This window comes from Lonchura striata, chromosome 5 (assembly GCF_046129695.1).
Source record: "Lonchura striata isolate bLonStr1 chromosome 5, bLonStr1.mat, whole genome shotgun sequence".
In the NCBI taxonomy this organism is placed as follows: Eukaryota; Metazoa; Chordata; class Aves; order Passeriformes; family Estrildidae; genus Lonchura; species Lonchura striata.
Genome location: NC_134607.1, coordinates 15,144,071 through 15,158,587, shown reverse-complemented (window position 1 = coordinate 15,158,587; position 14,517 = coordinate 15,144,071). Strand labels below are relative to the sequence as shown.

General features: G+C 42.3%; 2 protein-coding genes across 2 annotated transcripts; both read right to left on the bottom strand.

Moving 5' to 3' along the window:
• Positions 1-1,167: 1,167 nt before the first annotated feature.
• Positions 1,168-2,529, bottom strand: LOC110482615 (peptidyl-prolyl cis-trans isomerase-like 4). The gene has a single exon (XM_077783109.1). It carries the CDS (start codon positions 2,527-2,529, stop codon positions 1,168-1,170), a length of 1,362 nt encoding a protein of 453 aa, XP_077639235.1.
• Positions 2,530-5,254: 2,725 nt separating this feature from the next.
• LOC110482607 (E3 ubiquitin-protein ligase RNF113A) lies at positions 5,255-6,291 on the bottom strand. Its single transcript, XM_021551972.3, has one exon. It carries the CDS (start codon positions 6,289-6,291, stop codon positions 5,332-5,334), a length of 960 nt encoding a protein of 319 aa, XP_021407647.2. The 3' UTR covers positions 5,255-5,331.
• Between the last annotated feature and the right edge of the window lie 8,226 nt (positions 6,292-14,517).

The window sequence follows — 14,517 nt, the reverse complement described above, 5'->3', positions numbered from 1 at the left end:
CACATCATTCCAGAGGGTTGTCAAGTCCAATTGGCAAGCCAAAACCACTACACCCCCTTCCCACCAAATTATTCTAATTTTGAAATTAAAGGGCTTTCAGGCAAAGATATGAGAAAAGTAATAACAGTTCTTTACTAGTGTGTGTATGCATGTAATGACAAAGGAATGGACTCAGACCCACAGTGATACTGAGAAGTTTATTGAGAGAAACAAGATGTTTTTATGCACTTCAAGACACAGTATTTCTTTATATGGTGTTTTACTCTATCACACATTCAACAATACGCTTTCTTAATGTCCTTATGAAGTGATCATGGATTGTTCAGGTGTCTGGCAGCTTCCAGCAGAAATTCCTCCTGTGGAGAGGAATCTTCCCATTTCACAGCAAGAACCTGGAGAATGTTTCCCAGGAAAGGTTTCCAAGTTTACCTTGAATGGAAGTCCAGCTTTTATAAGATTAAATCAGCAAGTCAAAGTGACTTGATTGCATTTTTAGTATAGAAACAGTGGGTCTGATGGCAAATCTGACTCTGTTAAGGCAGGACAGTATGAAAGAACTCCAATTCAGAAGGCTTGAGAGTAGAACTCTGATTTATTTCAAATGCAATAAATACAATACAGAGTATCGTCCAGACCAATTCTATTGGTCCTAGAGTAAAAACATTTCCCACCATTGGTGTGCAGTGAATCATGCTCAGTGACAGAACTTATCTATAAACAATATGAACAACAAGAGAGATAAAGAATTATTTACATCCCTTCTCAGCTGTTTCCCAGGCTTCTGCCTGGTTAGAAACTCTCCATTTTCTCTCTGACTGAACTGAGAATATCCACACATAATTCGCAGACAGCCAGGACCAGGGCTTGGCCAAAGCCTGAACCTTGACTGGAAGGCTTTCCCTAAATACCTACAAGCAAACATTTATTAATATCAGTTAGGAAGATGACTTCACAAGAACTTATCTTCTCCGTGAAAAGGGGACAGATCAAAACACACAGTAACTAACAACAACACACATCTCCTTCCCATTAGGAAGGAGTTAAGGAGTTGTTTCCTAATGGAAAGGAGGAAACAAAATTACAAGAAAATGTTTCTGCCTACAGACTGAAGCTTAGCTGCTGCAGCTCTGTTCCTTTTTTTCTTTAAAAAAAAGAAAAAAAGGTAAATTATTTTAGTTCCCCTCTGCTTTTTCTTTCATCTGTACTTGTTTTTTGGTTTTTTTGTCTACTGTAAGTGTAATCTCTCTCCTGAGAATGGCTACGGTTTTGATGCCTGTCTTTCTTCACATCCCTTGTCCTCTTCCTACAGCATTCTTTGTGCTTTCGGTCAGAATCCTTAGATTTTTTGGTCCTCTTGTCATCTTCTTCACACTGGTGGTGCTTTTTCTTCTGTCTTTTGGCCAAGTGTGACTTCTCTACATCCTCATCCAGCACAAGGTCATACTTGCCATCTTGCTTTGATTTTACTTTTTCTTTCAGAGCAAATTTCGAAGTTTTGTCACCTTCCTTCTCATAGTCCTTGAATTCTTCCTTGGTATACCGCCCACCTTTTCCCTTCCATTTAATCTTTGCAACAGACTGGCTAAAATCCACATGTATCCGTCTGTCATCTATCAGCACATTGTCCATTTTGAAGTAGGCTTTCTCACAGTCTTCCTCCTTTTCAAACTCAATGAAAGCATAACAAAGAGATTCACCGGTCTTCCAGTCTCGGATCACTTCGCAACTTTTAATGGGACCAAATCGTGAAAATATTATCTCCAGGTCTTCGCCTGTGGTCACAGGATTCAGCTTACAAACAAACAACACATTTTCTGGTGGCTTTATGTCTGCATCTGGTAAGTCTCCCACCATTTCCAGAAGAATAGCATGACTTTTTGCTTCTTTTTCGGCCTGAACTTCTTCTATTTCATCTGCAGACCATCCTCTCATGTCATCAATTTCTTCATCTGCTCCTATTCTGCCACTGTCAAGCTGTTCCTTTGTAGGTTCTGGTGAGTGATCAGGAACACACAAGCCAGGTGGATCATCAAAGGGATCATCTAAAATTACTGTATGATTTATCCTGATATCTTGATATGGGATAAAATCCTTATCTACAAAGGTTTCATTAATTTTCTTTAATACATCCATGCCTTCTGTCACTTCTCCAAATACTGTATGTACACTATCAAGGTAATCCAGGTTTTCCCCTGTGGTAATGAGAAACTGTGATCCATGCTGATCACTGCCATTGTTCACCATTGACACAGTTCCTTTCTTCTTGTGTTTGATTCTGGGCACCTTTTCTGCCTCAAAAAATCTGGCTTGATCACCATACAGTTGACAAAATATAGATTCCCCTCCATGGCCAGTTCCCATGGGGTCGCCAGTTTGTATAATAAAATCCCGCTGTACATTATAAATAAGACAATAGTTGTAGTACTTGACTTTGCAGAGCTTCAGGAAATTCAGACAAGCACGGGGCCGCTCCTCTGTGTACAGGTCAATGACCAGGTCACCCATTGTGGTCTCCAGCAGCACTGCCATGCTGTCAGGAAAATATATGAGAATAGGAATAGCAGGTCTTTACTAGGAAACTTAAAATAAAATGCAGTAGTACTAAAAACACTAACAGAGTCAAAATACAACCTGATACCCTGTGAGTCAAGGTGGCAGCAGCAGTCCCAAAAAAATGGTGGCTGTAGTCCTCCTGCAGTGGCAGCTGTGGTTCTGTGATCCTGGAGGACAGTGGAGTTTCACTCTGCAGGTCCAGTGCAGGTCTCGTCTTCCTCTGGGAATCCAGCAGAGAAGGCTGACTCTGGCTTTCCACAACTCGACTTTTATCCAGGTAGGACTTCTTGCCTCCTCCCCCTGGGCGGAGCATCTCACAATGGGATGATGTGGTTCTTATCAGCCATGCAGTGAGACTTAATGGCCCATTAGGCAGAAGATATCACCCTGGAGGGAGGATGGGTCCTGGAAGAGATAAAGAAAACTGCCCCACCTGATTTTAACAGATGGTAAGAGTATGCATGCTTTTGGTTACATCTTGCATTGCAACCTAAGACAAACACTTCTTCAATAAAAGATATTTTATATCTGAGGCGTTCCTGTTTCAATGCCTCAGTGCTGGTGAGACTAAACACAGACAACCTATTCCTGTACACATGCAGACACACATATTCCTAACAAACTCACAGCGTACCCTGCAGCACTCAAACCTGTAATTCCTCTATATTTCTCTTTTACCCACAGTTGAGACTCAATGCTTCCATGAAACAGCAGAGAAGGGGCTGAACCCTGCCGGGCAAGAGCTGTAGAATTGGCTTTAGGACTCAGACCTGCCAATTCTGGCTATTCCATAACAAACCATGCAAAAAGGCACAAGAGGGGAGTTCAACCCCACAAAACCACAGCTGCAAAATTCACAATTCACCCAGGCAATTGCAAGATTTAGTATATCCCTTATACCAAATCAAATTTCTGTGAATTCCTACAGAAGGAACCCTAATTTCCCCAACAAAACTCTTGTCTTAGCTTTTGCAACTAAAACCAAACTTGTGTGTGTACTGAAGACTTTAGAATTCATCATGCAATTGCATTTTATACCTTTAACCTGGCACCAAGGCTCAAACCCACTTTTGATATTCACTTATATAACTTCACATATGTATAATAGAGGATAGCAAATTATACTATCACTAGTAATTTATTTTCATTATCCAATTATACCACTGATGCCAAAATATTTTTGCTTTTTATAAATTTTTCATATATATGTAGCTCTATAGACTTTTATTGTATAGTTATATAGTTTATTCTGCTAACTCCAGTATTTTGTTAGACAAACACATTCCTGGAAACCTATTCTAATTTTGCTGCTTCAGTGAACCAAAGCCTTTCCACTTTCCCATGTATTTATGTATAAACAATGTGGAGCTAGAAGCAAAGGGGAGGCTTCAGTAGGGGGCCAAACCAAGAGGGGGAAATACTTCAGTAGCTGTACATCTAACTGGGGATTCTTGTCAACTATGCTAATTTGCTACACTTAAAAATAATCTCAAAAAATTCTCAATAATTCTTTTATAGGGGTTTCAAAATTCCTGTGCTTACACATCTGATTGGTCAAGGTCAGCTCACTGGCCTCACTGCAGACAGCTGTCTGCATTCAGGCTTGAATGGGATTGGTTGAGGTTCCTGTTTGAGTTCAAATCCAACCTGTGATTATCTTGTCCTGGAGACTCATTTACTTCTACTCTGTAACAGCTAGGCTGGTCGAATTAAGGTCTGTTATGGCAAATTTATGTGTACAGCCCACAGGCCAGGTGTTGCTGTGACAGTTCCCCCATTCTCTGTTTAAAAAGGGAAAAGTGACTGACATACAAAGCATACAACTCTCAAAGGTCCTTGTTACAAACAGCCTCAAGTTTATTCTCACAGCTCCTTTTATAGAAGCTTCAAATTCGCCAAGCTTACACATGTGATTCATTGAGGTCTTAGCACAGACCAGCTCTCTGACGAATAATATATCTGCATTTAGGGCTGAATGACAATGGCTGAGGGTCCCTGTGTAGATTTGAATCCAGCCTATCTTTGTTCACTCAGGGACTGGCTTCCTTCTAGGCTGGTTGAGCTTGGGGGGCAGCTTCAGATCAGCAGAAGTGTGACAGAGAGGATGACAGACAGCATGATGTCACAGATGATAAGCCCAGGTCAAATAAGGCTGTCCAACCAACTGGACAAGCCCAACCCCCCAGGCAGGGATGTATCCCATGTATTGTCCAGGAGCTGTCAAACAAGATCACCAGTAATACAATTTTCCATGCTAACAGGCTGCAGGCTCATTACTTAGAAATTACAAATTAAAACTTAACACTACAAACAAAAAACAATTCAACTTCAGAACTGTCAGAAAAAAGGAACAGAAGAAATATTTTGTCTTAGTTTAGGTTGGTGACCCATGTCCTTAAATAGATAAAATCCTTAAGTCCCCATATCCCAAATATATCTACAAATTGCAACTCAACACTACAAATAAGAAACTATCCAACTCAAAACCATCTCAATTAAAAACACACATCCTTCTGCTACTGATGTGTCTCAAATGTTTAAGTCTTGGGGTTCAAGTAGAGTGATGGATATTGTCTTGCCATTGTTGACAACATTCTGCATCTGACAAACTGTCAGCATCCTGGGTCATGTGGAATGCAAGTGAAAAACATGAGAGCACCCAAGACTTTAGTCTTTTGTGGGAGGTTTACACACACCCCACACTAATTTTCCCCCTTTTACAAAAGTTTCATTCAGTTATGTACAGAACTTGTTCTGCTGCTTTGGATCCTCTTCATGTCATGACTGTTGCCCCTCTTCTTCCTCCCCTTTGTGTTTTTCCAGTTTTGCCATGAGCTCTTTGGCAGGGTTGAAGACCCCGTTGGTTTGCTTCTCACAGACATAGCAGCGCTGGGATTTGCGGTAGTGCTGGAGGGCACAGCTCTCACAGAAGTAGTGCCGACACTTGGTGACCACGGGGTTCTGGAAGGAACCTCTGCAGATGAAGCATTTGAAAGGCATGTCCTCCTCATCACTGCTCACCTCATAGTTTCCACTGTCATTGACGCTGTAGCGGCCCTCGTCCAGCTCCTGTTCAATCTTCCAGCCGTGCTTGTAGTCCAAGCAGTCGTGCAGGAATTTGCAGCTGTCCCCGAAGCCACAGAACCCAGTCTCTTTGTAGTCCTTGCAGATGTCAGGCTGGTAGTCCCAGCGCACTGTGGCCCGCAGGTGCTCCGGAGCACGCATGGGGCCTTTTCTGATCATTCCTGAGGAGGCATTTCCCATTGATGTGTCCTTGGGCTTCATATACTTCTGGTAGTTATTAATGCCACGATAAATTTTATCATCTTCCTTTCCTCTCAGCTCCTCCTGGATTTTTTGGCTGTGTTCAAAGATAGCCTGGGCATCCTTCTCCTTCTCCGTGTCCAGTTCATACACTGCTGTGGCCCCCATGTCTTCTGGGCCAACAGGTTTTGCCGACCTGGTTGATTTGTAGGTGACCCAAATTTCCTTGGCAGGATCCTCATCCTCGCTACTGCTTGGTGCATACTCCAGCCTCTCCCTCATGCAGAACCTAGTCTTCTGGATCATGGGGTTGGGGATGTCCCTGGGCAACTTCTTCTGCACCACGGTGCTGCCCTCTTCCCCACTGCTGTCCTGCTCCTGCTCACTGCCGGGCCATTTCCGCCGGTTGCTGCCTGCGGCTCGCACCCGCTTCTTGAACACAAATCTGCAGACACTGCTCTCCTCCGTCATCATGTGCTGCTGATTAAAAAATAAATGCAGAAAACACTGGTTTAAACTGACAGATTTAGGACACAACCTGACAGCCTGTGGGTCAGGGTGGTGGCAGCAGTCCCATTAAATGGTGGCAGCAGTCCTCCTGGAGTGACAGGTGTAGTTCCCTTAGAGCAGTGATCCTGTAGAAGGGTCTGGTCTTCCTCTGCAGCTTCCGTGGGGGTTACTTTGGCTCTTGTCCTCTGGGAGTCTAGTAGGTAAAGCTGCCTGTGGTGTTCCACAGCTCAGTTTATATCCAGTAGGAATTCTTGGCTCCTCCCCCTGAGCAGAGCATCTCACAATGGGAAGATGTAATTTTATCAGTCATGCAGTGAGACTCAATGGCCCATTAAGCAGAAGATAACTCCCCACAGGGAGTTATCAGGGATGAGTCATGGAGGAGATAACACTGCCCCACCTGGATTTCAACAGCTTATGAAGATGGTGATATAATACATACTTGTGGTTACATCTACATTGATACTGAAGACACTCAATATAACAGTCTTCTTTGGTGAGGTTCAGCATTTTTGAATGTTAGACGATTTTACAGAACTATTTTTCATACTTGTTGGACTTGTAAGCTTGGCTTGAAAATAAGTTCGGTTAAGGCTGGCTTGTCTTTCAGAGCCATAACCTTACAGGTCCAGGTATCACCAGAACCCAAATAAGCATACATATCACACATTACCACCCTTATTCCTTCCACTATCCTGGTTTCAGGGAGATCCCTAGAAACTATACCCAGGGAAAGAGGAAAAAGTCAGTGGGGAAAATCTTTCAGTAAAATCTGCTGGCAACAAACTTATAGCAGTCTGCAAAAAGAAACTTATAAGACATCAAAAATGCAACAATCACTGATGAAACTGAAGTTATCTAGTACCCTAACAATACTGATCAGCACCATGTAGGCAACAAGTTGGAGTAGCCAAATATCCTTTTGAGAACTTTTCTGGAACTACAGTCCAAATATTCCCCAACTACAGGTGCATATTCCTTTCCATTTATGGAGTTAAAAATTTCTAGCTTAATTTCTGCAAAGCCAGTGGTATCCCATATTGTCTGGAATAGGCCATCAATGCATGTTTAAAATGCCTACTCCTCTTACATCCAAATACGAGCAACATTTGCAAAAACCCCATACTGTTATTCCTTGGTTACATTCAAGTAACTTCATTTTTTGGTGCTGTACTGGTTTAAAAGTAAACCAGTGTCTTGGGTGATTTTATGATTATAGTCTATTCCCTGATCATCTGTTTTATGCCCAAAGTGATTGCTGTACCTTTAAGGTGGGGAGTGAGAGAGTGAGCCTTGGGGTTCTTCCATGGGCTTTTTCAAACATCACTCTCCGGGCATCTGTGTTGTTGTGCAGACTGCATTCTGTTTTTCTTTTTTGCTTAGCTAGATTGGCTTCTGTTAGCTTAGGCAAGAGGGTTTTTTCCCTTTCCTTGGGCTTGGAGAGGCTGTGACAGTGATCACTTGATAGCTTTCTCCAGAGAGAACTGTACAGTTTGGTTTTGATCTGAGATCAGAGAGAATGAGAAGAACTAGCCAGAGAAGGCTGCTCCATCTTGGCCCCTGACCTCAGAATATCCAGGCCAGTGAGAGAAAGGACACCAAATCCACCTGCTTCATCTGCTGTGAAAAGGAGACCAACATCAGGGATTCACCAGGTTTCCATCTGCTTTTGTTTAAGCTTCTGTGTGAACCCCTTGGTTTTTAAGTTTTTTTCCTTGAAACAGTGAAAAAAACCCTAAAAACCTTGTCCTGGCATGTTGCCAGCTGTTGTGGGTTTTTATTTTCTGTAGAATTGTGGGTGTTTTGTTCTGTTGGTGCGGGGAGGCGGGGTGGGGGGGGGAGTGACTAAGGTCTGACAGTTCAATATCTAGAATTTATTTACCCCTTTTTTTCTGTGCCATGTGGGCACTCCATTTGTCAATAAAGGGGTTTGAGTGCCCAGGACTGAATCAATATGCATATTGTAGATGGTTTGGGCACTGGAAACAGGAATGTCCCCAGGGGTAGAGAGAGCAGAGGGAACAGACCCACCCCTACTTCAGGAATGAAGGGGACCAGGGGCAGAATCCGCAGCTGAATCCCTGGTTACAATAGGGCTAGGGAAGAGGAAAATTGGCCTTTTAATAAACACATTGCCCACTTACTTGGTATTTAATATAAACCTGGGAAAATTAAGCCAGGAAACTGCAAATGTTGGTGGTGAAACAGGAAAAGTGGAAAAATGAACATTCTTTAACCCCATTAAATTCATAAAACAGTGGCTAATATACCAATTGTTATATATGCCTGAGTGTCTGGTTCCTCTTTTAGGAAGAGACCTGTTAAGCAAAATGGAGGCTCAGATTGTATTTAAAGAGAAATACCATTATTGGTACCTGAGACTAAAGCCATCAAGGGAAGGACTTTTATGTTGCAGGGAACACCAGAACAAGACAACTCTGGAGGAATACCAAGAAGCAGTAGCAAATGCAGTAACATCCCTGGTTTGAGCCAGTGGAACTCCAGGCTATTCCAAACAAGCTCAGCCTGTAAGTGTTACCCTAAAAACTGTATCAAGACCAGTAAGGCAGAAATTGCATCCTTTAAAATTAGAAGATAGGAGGGAAATCAAGAGCCTAATAGAAAATTTCAGAGAAAATCACTAGTGGTTTAAAGTGATAGATTTGAAGGATGCCTTCTTTTGCATACCTCTTGATAAGCAAAGTTAGGGCATTTTTTCCTTTAAATGGGAAAATCCCCAAACTGGTCAGAAGACTCAGCTTACCTGGACTGTGTTATTGCAAGGATATAAACAGTCCAACGATTTTGGGGAACCAATTGGCAAAAGAATTAGAGGTCTGGAAAAAGAGAAGCCAGAAGAGTTGGTCCTGCGGTATGCTGAAGACATCTTACTAGCAGCTGAAACTAATGAAACATGTATGGAATTTACTGTGAAAGCTCTAAATTTCCTAGGTCAAGGAGGTTACCAAGTATCTCAGGAAAAAGCTTCAATCATGAGGCAGCAAGTTGCCTACCTAGGATGTGAATCAGAACCGGAACAGTGGAGGCTGGGAATGCACAGAGAAGAAGCCATCTACCACATACTCTAGCCTGTGACTGCCCAGGATTTAATAGCATATTCAGGTTTGGCTGGATGATGCAGATTGTGGGTCTCAGATTACAGACATTTGGTCAAGTCATTGTATGAGCTTTTAAAGGAGGCCTTGGAAGGACCTTTGATTTGGACTCGCAAGGGTGAACATGCATTCTGTCACCTATGGTTGGCCCTGATGTCTGCACATGCCTTGGGACTTCCAGACTTAACAAAACCTTTGAACTTTCTGTGCATAAACAACAGCCCCTCACCCTTGGAGTTCTGGCTCAGAAGGTAGGAGACTTCAAGAGGCCTGTGGGGTACTTTTTGAAAAAGTCAGCCATGGGTGGCCCTGATGCCTGTTACCCACAGCTGAGATTATTCTCATCCAAGAGGCCAGGAAATTTACTTTGGGACAAAAGACAGTAGTGCACAGTTTGCACGCTGTATCAGGACAAAAAGGGGAGGCATTGGCTTTCCCCGAGTCAAATGCTGAAGCATCAAATTTGGGAATTAAAGTAACCACAGGGCTAAGTCCAGTCCAATTCCTGAACACCCCAATGGAAGGAGAAGAGCCATTGACCCATGACTGCTTACAGCCAATTGAGAAGGTTTCTGCTGGTTGATCAGACCTACAAGGTGTACACACTGAAGATCCAGAAGATTTCCTTACAGACAGAGGTAGCCTTGTGCAAGAAGATGAAAAGCCAGCTATGCAGTAATCTCGTCAACTAAAAATAATAGAAACTGCACTGCTGCCCATGGACAGCTCAGCAAAGAGGGCAGAACCCACAGCACTACGAAGAGCCTTGAAGTGGCAGCAGGAAAAATAGTAAACATATGGACTGATTTGAAATATGCTTTTAGCTCTGTCCATGCCCATGGGGATATATGGAGGGGAAAAAGGCCTATTAACAGCACAAGGCTCTCCAATTAAATAGAAACAAGAAATACTGTTCCTCCTTGATTCTATTCAACTGCCCAAAGAAGTGGCCATGCTACACATGCACACCAGCATGGGGATTCCCAAATTTGAGTAGGAAATAGACTTGCTGATAAAGCTGCTTGAGAGGTTGCACAACAAGGCATCCTAGCATTAATACCTGAGAAAGTGATTTCACTTCCTGAAGGTAGCCCTGGGTATAGTCAGGCAAATTTAAAATTAGCTACTTACCTAAAAGCCCAGAATAAAGAGGGTGTGTGGCTGGTAACTCCCAATAACCAGGTCATATTTCCATCACAACTGATGGCACAAATGGTAAAGGAGAAACACCAGCAGACCCACTAAGGAATCGATGCTATGGCGAGCAGTCTACAGACTCAAAAACTGAGTGCTTGTGTGACAAAGTTGTCAGATCTATTACAGAAAAATGCCCAATATGTCTTAAAAATAATTGTTCAAATTTAAAAGGACCTCCTCCAGAGATCACTAAAAGAGGAAACACTCCCAAGTATTAGTGGCAAATTGATTTTTCTGAGCTACCACATCAACAAGGAGACAGCTATCTCCTAGATAGCTTCTGGCCACCCAATAAAAGTTTCTCCTGCTGCACCAACATGGCCAGGGAAGTCACCAAGGTACTCCACAAAGAGGTTATATCCAGGTTTGGAGCGCCTACAGGGATGCCATCTGATAGGGAACCTCATTTTATATCTGAAGTGTAACAGCAACTTAGTAGGCAGTTGGGTATAACTGGGATTTACACATTCCATGGAGACCACAGTCTAGTGGAAGGGTTGAGCAAATAAATCAAATCCTAAAAAGACAAATTATCAAAATACGTCAGGAAACTTTCTTGAAATGGTCACAGGTGTTAACACTAGACTTGTAACAAATTAGAGTACAGCCCCAAACTAACCTGAAGGTGAGCCCATATGAGTTGAAATCTGGGAGACTATACTCTGTTGCAACATTCCTGGGTCCAAGGAACAGAATGCTAATCAGGAAATGGTACAATAATTAATTTCATTAAGGGAATCCTTGAATGGGCTAAAAAAGTTTATCATTCCCTTATCATTCCTTGACACCCCAGTTCATTCTTTTCAGTCTGGGGATCACGTATACATCAAGATCTGGAAACTGGAGCCACTTCAGGAGCATGGAAAGGACCTTATCTAGTTCTGTGGACTGCAAGAACAGCTTGTCAGTGAAAGTGAAAGGAAAGGAATTAAGGAACAAAACAGTCAAAGTCAAAGGAATTAACTCCTGGGTATATTGAACCTGAATTAAGAGGGCTCCTGACTCAGAGTGGGCAGTGGAAAACACCACATCCCTGCAGCTGAAAATCTTAAAGACATCTGTAAATGAACAGTGAAATGTATAGACTAAATACCTTTATCTTTAGGTGGGAGCATGGAAGAAAATATAATACTGATTTTAATCCAAGGGTTTGGTAAAATGTGCAATCTGTCCAACATTAGAGCCTGCCTCCCTATGCCCCATTCAGCAGGGGAACACATTCCTTGGGGAATTATCCTTATGGATCTGTCAATGGTGATTAAATATAATACTCTGCCTAAGGTGATAGCAAAGGCAAACAGTCTCCCACTATCTGGATGAGAAGCAAAGATGCAGGTGACAAAGAGATGGTATTCTTAAAGATCTGATAGCTTGGAGGATAATAGGACAAAGGGGTAAGAAGTGTCCAACAGGGTCCCATAGTCTCACCCAACATCTTTTAGAATTTGCTTTAGCAGCCTCTGGAGGCCAAGCAGCCAGATTGATAGATTTATGTTAGATTGTGAACATCCCAAAATATCTCAGACTTGCCAGAGTGTCAAACTCTGAAGCAAGCTTCACACCTGGACAAAGCCCTTAAAAGGACAATGGGAGCACTTAAGGGAGGCAGGATGGTGCCTAGATTGGGGAACACACCTATTAATCACCCAAGCAAGGGTCAATAGAGGTAAAGAGAAAAACAAAACGATGAAATTCAGTCCAGCACCACAAGCTGGATAGCCAAAATATTTCTAAACTTTAGAAGCCAACCCTTAAATTGTGTCAAGTCCCTGGAAGTTCCTTCCCCAAGTTACACTGTTTGTGTTACCCTAGATGGATATTGGTCTATCCAACTACTGTTTGGCCCCAGCACCTGACAAGTTACCTTAGGATTATTAACCTTATGCCCATCTTGGAAAAGAAGCCCCAGGAAAGCCCAGTATTGGGGTAGGGTACAGCAAGACACATGAATGGACAGGACCTTCAGCTTCCAAAATGTTTAAATAGGCCCTACAGTGTTTTCTCTTACCAGGAGCCACGGCTCTAAAAACAGAACTTCATTTTTTACTTGCCAATTTAGATTATCTAACAATCTGAAACTAATGAAAGGGGATTTAAAATTATAAATAAGCAAACATTGAACTGACATTACAAAACAGACTGGTCTTACATTTATTGCTGGCCAAAGAACAAGGACTTTGTGGATATTTAAAACTGGATAGAGAACACTGCATTGTGTACACCTCCCAAACATAAAAGATCTCCAAAAACAACTTAACAAAATATGGCAAGTTGCTGACAGCAATGCTATCCACAAGGCCTTTGAAACTAATTATATTGTACCCTTACTATATTGTAATTGTTGTAGTTATTGGTCTTGCTATTGATCATGTTTACAAAACAATTGTAATATATGTTATGGAATAATTCATGCTTATGTAAAATATACATGAAATAAGTTGTGCTTGTATGAAAAACTTTTAAAGTTAAAAAAAAAAAAAAAACAAACAAAAACCACAAGCCCCAGATGGGAAAAGATTGCAAAACCATAGATGGCAGCAGGGAGAAAGACCTAATTTACAAATGAAAAACCATGTCTTTGTGCAGAGATGGGCCCTTTCCTGAGACAATCCAGAAGACACCTGTCATGGTGTGACCTTATGATGCTGGTATCCCCAATTGTGTGTTCTGCTTATGTTTGATATTGTGTTCTGTGCTTTAAGAACTGACTCTGAAAATGAAGGTTTGTTTTATCCTGTTATCAGCTGGCTCACCTACTGCCATGGTCTGTTGTCTAGAAGAGGCTAGGGCTGGCTGGCTTGCTTTTGCTTGCTTGCTGGTTTTTGCTTGCTTGCTTTGCTTGCTTGCTTCTGCTTTTTGCCTTTGCTTTTGCTTGTTAGTTAGTTTAGCTAAGCAGTCCAATTCTTTCCCTGGACTGTTTCTTTTCCTTTCCTCTTCCTGAATACCATCCAACCTGCTCCGTAATGGGATCTGGGAAACACCAAGGAACACTGGGAGCCTGCATTTTGTGATCTGCAGCAGCTATCTCTAGTGCTGGAGAGCAATCCACAGTGTCCAGACCCAGGTGACCACTCCCAGGAAAGACTTTCTGGATTTATTCATCTCTTCAGAGTGGTGAAAGAGTTTTGTTGTAATCTGGTGTTGTTCATTTTTTTTAGTGCTGTGAAGGGTTTTGTTTGTTAAATAAACATGTTCTTTTCCACTTCTCTCTGAGAAAATTCTTCCCAAACCAGGTGGATGGGGAGGGGCCATGGGGGTTTGTTTTCTGGGGGCTCCTTCCAGAGGTTTTTCTCCCAAATTTGCCCTAAACTAGGACACACCCAAGGGATGAATACTCGAGAAATATCTACAATCAAGATAGAAAAAGCCGTCAGGAACATCTTAGGAACATGAATCCCAATATCATGATCAGCATTCATCGCTTCCCAGAAGCAGCTTTGTTCAGCCCAGCACAGAGAAAAGGAGACCACATGAATATGTGAAGCAACAAAAAGGAGAACCTCTGCCCCAGGCAAAAAAAAAAAACCAAAAAACTGTAGGAAACTAACCAGACAGAGACAGCATTCCTGAACAGAGGGGATCCAATGCAATGGAGTTTGGATCAGTGTTCACCCAGCACCGATCCCAGGCTCAGCACTGTCCCTTTGATTGTGGTGATCAGAAACCAAACCCCGGTCGTGAAATAAAAATCTATTTTATTAATTATTAATTAGGCTTGATCATTTATTACCCATAACAATCTTGGTGACCATGACGAGATCCGATTTAGTAGTCCAGGGACTTCCTCCTCTGTTCAGGTGGCACCCCGCTGATTTCAGTGGTCTGACAAGATTGGGAAACCCTGTGGAACCAACTGGATCTGGAACTAAAAGCCAGA

Bases quoted from the DNA above. Each gene is read 5' to 3' on its own strand.
- LOC110482615 (XM_077783109.1), bottom strand. From the start codon at position 2,529: ATGGCAGTGCTGCTGGAGACCACAATGGGTGACCTGGTCATTGACCTG.
- LOC110482607 (XM_021551972.3), bottom strand. From the start codon at position 6,291: ATGATGACGGAGGAGAGCAGTGTCTGCAGATTTGTGTTCAAGAAGCGG.